The 5142-nt window shown below is 43.0% G+C and overlaps 1 protein-coding gene across 1 annotated transcript in view; it reads right to left on the bottom strand.

Moving 5' to 3' along the window:
* Nucleotides 1-5142, bottom strand: part of LOC107696501 (protein unc-79 homolog) — a 53434-nt gene that overhangs the window by 11318 nt on the left and 36974 nt on the right. The window contains exons 28-30 of the mRNA XM_016496860.1: nucleotides 2773-2938; nucleotides 2548-2697; nucleotides 1299-2471 (exon numbers count right to left, since the gene is read on the bottom strand). Coding sequence (XP_016352346.1) covers nucleotides 1299-2471; nucleotides 2548-2697; nucleotides 2773-2938 — 1489 coding nt within the window. The remainder of the gene's footprint in view (nucleotides 1-1298; nucleotides 2472-2547; nucleotides 2698-2772; nucleotides 2939-5142) is intronic.

Below are 5142 nucleotides of genomic sequence, written 5' to 3'. Positions count from 1 at the left end.
TCCTAGACTAAAATGTAAATCTGAGCTGTTTCAACTGAAGGAAACTTGCACTGACTGATATTAAAATATATCAGTGCCTTTGTTTTGTTTTAATATGCACACCAGTAATGCTTTTTTTCTAAGGCATGTTTATAAAAATTACTTAAATGTCCTAATTGAACTATGGCCTAATCCTAGCTTAGGCTAAGCCCTGTCTATGAAACCGGGCCTACATTTACCACTTTATTTATGAAAATATTAAGCAGTGAAAGTACTTCTGTGAACGTGCTGGATAATTTTGGGGGAAAATATTTTTTTCATTGAAGAACTTTCGCTGTTGAGTCAACATAACACGCATGCGTCGTGGTGCACCCCCTACTGGGTTGCAGGTCAATATTTTCGTAAATAAATTGGTAAATGTATTTTTTTTTGTGCAAACAAATCACTTGCATCGTTTCATAAAATTGAGGTTAAACCACTGGAGTCACGTGGTGTATTTAATGATTTTCTCGCTAGCATTCTGGATCTTGAATGTGGTAGCTGTGTTGCTCCCTATGGGGGGAGAAAATGCTCTTGGATTTAATAAAAAATAACTTCATTTGTTTTCAGAAGATGAACAAAGGACTTACAGGTGTGGAACGACATGAGGGTGAGTAATTAACAACAGAATTTTCCTTTTTGGGTGAACTATCCCTTTAAGGGTCATCTATATGACCGACATTATTTGCCTTTGAAACCATGAAAGTTTGTCTCACTGTTAACCTATTGAAGGTCTTCTTATTGAAATTAATTTATATTGAAATTAATTTGTTTACACTTTAGACATTCTGCTAACTATAAGTAACTTTGCATTAAACAGTTTTAATGCAGACCTTCCAGCCAATCAGAATCAAGTATTCAGACAGACCATGGGATAACTCTCCTTGATTTGTAGTTACATGTCAACTAATTCTCATTAGGTTAAGCTTAAAGCTAGTAGAGTAAGTATTAGTAGTTAGTATAAGTAGCATGTACACGTGTAAAGTTACTTATAGTCAGTAAAATGTCCATCAAAATAAAGTGTTAGCAGATATTAAGCAGACAGTCTACTAATACTCTAATGACTGCTAGTTGACATGGATTTGCAAAGTTACTGATAGTAGAATGTCTACTATCAGAATAAAGTGTTATCAGTGATTTTTTAATTAAACATTAACAATACACATACAAACCAGTGAAGACATAGTGTGAAACACATTATATATAAAGTATTTTATCTGTGAAAATACATGAACAAGATGCACAAAACCTAAGGATGCTAATAAATCAAGTTGACAGACCTGACTCTGTGGCCGGTTCTTTCATTTTGTCTATAGTGCTGAACGAGATGTCCAGATACTCCCTCTGGATGGCGCTGACGGCGATCTTCCTCTCTTTGCGCTGGCGTGGCACAATCTGGATCTTGAATTCAGCTTCATCGCTCTCATCATCAGGTTTGGGGTCGCTGTCTCTCTCATCCGTCTCGTCGTTGTCCTCGTCTCCTGCTCCTTCCCCGTTCAACGGATCCAGCGACTCGAGCTCGTCCGCAGGAATCTGGAGCACGACGGACCTGCTGGAGGGGCTCGTTCCGCCGCTATCCTTGGGCTGCATGCAGGAATCATCCAGGGATGCATTGGGCATGTGCGAGGTCTTTCTGAAGAGATCCCGTTTCTGTTTCAGGGTCATGGTGGCTTCCTGAGGAGCCGCGGAGTCTGGGAGCTCCAGAGACACCGGCAAAGAGACCGCAGGAGGCTCAAGCTTCTTGTTCTTAGTGCAGTCCTCTATGCTGACCTGCACGACCGGAGTAGAGTGTGCTGTGATGCTGATGGAGGCCACTGACGGATCCTCAGATTTGCTTAGCACTCCACCAGGGAGTTTGAGTGCCTCAAACAGGTCCTCGTTGCTTTCCACAATGCGCAGAGGAGGCAGCGGCTCGAACACCAGTGAGTCGCTGTCAGAGAGCGAGAGAATGGAGTGCTTCTCAGGGATGGAGGTGCAGTCGGAGGACAGGTCTATGAGATCTGGATCGTCCTTGTCAAGCGCAGGGGCGGCCAGCGGTGAGTCCAGACCGACGGGTTTATCTTCAAACGTCTCCATACAGCTGAGACGCACCTCGGGTATGATGGGCCGGATGCTGTCGTTCTGAGCGGCGGAGCCTCTTCGGTCGGTGACGGAGTGGCCGTTGGAGGAGTGTTTCCCGTGGTGCTGAGCTCTGTGCTGCTGTCGGCCGATAGAGGAGGAGGATGAGGGCTGTAGGGCCGGCGGTCCCTGCAGGTCGCAGCGGTCGATGCAAGACTTGCGTCTGTGCTCGTCCAGGTTGAAGAGGATGGAGTCGGTGTTGCTGATGTCCAGAGACTTCTGCTTGTGCATGGCTTGCAGCCTCTTCTTCTTGCTGTTGCTGTCCTCTCGGCCCGAGTACAGCAGCGTGTCCTGCAGCACGCCGCCTTCCTTATATTCGGCCAGCTCGATCTCACCTGTGCAGAACACAAGAGCAGAAGGTTAGTTGAGGAAAGCTTCGCGAGCGCACACGATATCCGTATGGACACGCACTTCTCTGAGTGTTGAGCTCCACAGGCTGATACTTGACCGACTTGCTGCCACCAATCCTCTTCAGACGGGCGAAGAAGGTCTGCGACTCTTTACTGCTCGCTCCCGTCGGAGTATCGTGGATGTCCGACTCGTCAAATACGCTGTCCTCCTCTACACAGGAAAACACAGGGCATTAAGCGACAGCACATCACTAACCGTTCCCGTGATGCCGAGCACGATCTGTACCTTTCTCCTTCTCGCTGTAGCGGCTGATGTTGGAGTTGTCGCTGTACAGCGGGCCTGCGGACACGTGCGACCTGCAGCTGTGGTACTGAGCGTTCAGCGTGTTGATGGTGATGTGGATCAGATGGAGCACCACCTCTTTACTCATGTCCATCTCTCTGTATGGATACTGAAACACAGCACGACACAGTGAAGAAGATGCCAAGATTCCTGAATTTCTGATTACTAAGACTACAGTTACTTGCAACAAGACTGTCTGTGGAACCAAAATGAAACCACAACTTTTTTACTGAAGTGCAACACTAAGCCAGTGTTAATGCTTTTAGATGAATAAGATTCATTTTCTTTGTGTTGTTTTTTTCACAGGAGAAATCCCTGTTTGCATTCAAGCGGAAGAGAAACCAATGGACAGTTGTTTGACATGGCATTGGGTATATCGTTTCCAGGAACTTTCTAGACCTTGAGGAAATCGATCCTGGTTGTGACCAGAACAAATATGCATTAAAATTAGTTGACTTGATGTCCTGTTGTTCTTTTGTGTGTCTGTAGGAGCGGCTTTAACAGAGAGCAACCATAATCACCTTATTCAAGTACCTGTATTTCATCACAGTAAAAACTATTTTAGTAATAAATAAATGAATAAATTATGTGATTAAAATGTAATGATAGATTTAACTCTCTTCAATTAACTATTACATTTAACTCTATTGTTTGGTTTATTTAAGTTTAAAGGGGTCATGAACTGAGAAATCAAAATTCCCTTGATCTTTTTACATATAAGAGGTCATTGTACTATAAAAAACATCCTGTAAGTTTCGGAACTCAAAACTTTCTTGTTAGTCCAAAAACAGCTTATATTGAAGACAGTCTGCCAAAACGACTGGTTGTGGAATGACTTGCCTTCCTTCTGATCCCAGCATTAGGAAAGAGGGGATGAAGTTTATTTTTAATGAAGATCCAGACCGCGTCAGTAAGAACATGGTCCTTTGTTCACTTAATTTCACCACAGATTCGTTTACAAACAAAGCAAAATTCAAGCAGGATTTTCTGAAAGAAGTGTGAGTAACTGTTTTTATTATGTGCTCACTATTGCTTTGTCTGTTATTAGAAAGTTTGATATGAACTGAGTATTTATGCGTTTTTAACCTAAAACACAGCAGCATCCATCTGTGAAGGATGTAGGCTGTCAAGCACAACTGTCAGCCAATCACAGCAGTGGGCGTTCACTTCAATCTACAATCCACCACGCCTATTCAAACAGTGTTCTGATGAGCGGGTCAAAACAGCACAGAAAATAGCCTATTACTTCTGAATTATGATGCTTTTTGATGTAAAAATCTTGATAACATAAGTGGACCTCAGAGAACAGTACAAAAAAAAAAAAAAGGCAGTTTATGACCCGTTTAATGTGTAGTCAGTGGCATAACTAGGATTGTACAGGTCCCAGTGCAAAAACACTTGATGGGCTCCCGCCATGAAAACATAACACTGATTTTGTGTTCATAGCTTTGACCTGGTCGTGGTCTCAAGACATCTTATGATGTTTTATTAACAAAGTTCAGGAGCAACATGTTCAGATAATCAATTTAATCAGAATGATAGTAAATATATATACAGTCAACGTACCTCTGAACCATGACAGTTTTTCTGGAATCCCTCCTCCACCCCAGCGCCGCACTCCTAACTATTCTTATCCCAGCTTGGGAATATGGGGAATTCTCTGGTTTCAGGCTCTACTCTGAGCTCGGAGGCTTCCCCTCAGACAGCACACCAAATATGCTTACAATTTGCTCAATCTGATTATATTTAAGTGCGAACTCGTGAATTCACTATCTACAACAAGCTCAGTGTCTTTGTTTTGTCTCTATAAGTCATACAATCCCTAAATGAATTTCACAACAGTGGTCATTCTGTTTATTTATTCTGAATATTCCCATTCGGTTTACAAAGCTATATGTGGGATTTTGATAGGTTGGGTTTCTCGTTTCCCTTTTCCTTTTTTTTTTCACTGTTGTAACAGGAAAGTGGAATTTGCAGATACTTCTAGTGCACTTGCACATTTCACATTACCAATAAATACCGTCAAACAAGATGGTGCCGCAGACGGCCGCCTCAGTGCTTGGCTCTCCAGTGTTTGTACTGTTTTTGTTAGTTTTTCCTGTTTTTTGTTTCTCAAACACGATCAGTTTTACCAGGGATGAACTGCTGAACATTCGGCAGAACACACCACAAAATCTTCTGCCAGTTTTCGATTATTTGGACGTTTTGCTGAACATTGTAGTTGGCAGAGCAGCGGCACTGATCAAACGCTTCAGGACTTGCAGACGGGGGAAGAGAGCCGGCGTGCTCGTGAAGCTCAGACAGCGCGGATTT

This window comes from Sinocyclocheilus anshuiensis, unplaced genomic scaffold (assembly GCF_001515605.1).
Source record: "Sinocyclocheilus anshuiensis isolate Anshui unplaced genomic scaffold, SAMN03320099.WGS_v1.1 scaffold1107, whole genome shotgun sequence".
In the NCBI taxonomy this organism is placed as follows: Eukaryota; Metazoa; Chordata; class Actinopteri; order Cypriniformes; family Cyprinidae; genus Sinocyclocheilus; species Sinocyclocheilus anshuiensis.
Note: the sequence above shows the minus strand (reverse complement) of the source record. Positions and strands in the feature narration are given on the sequence as shown.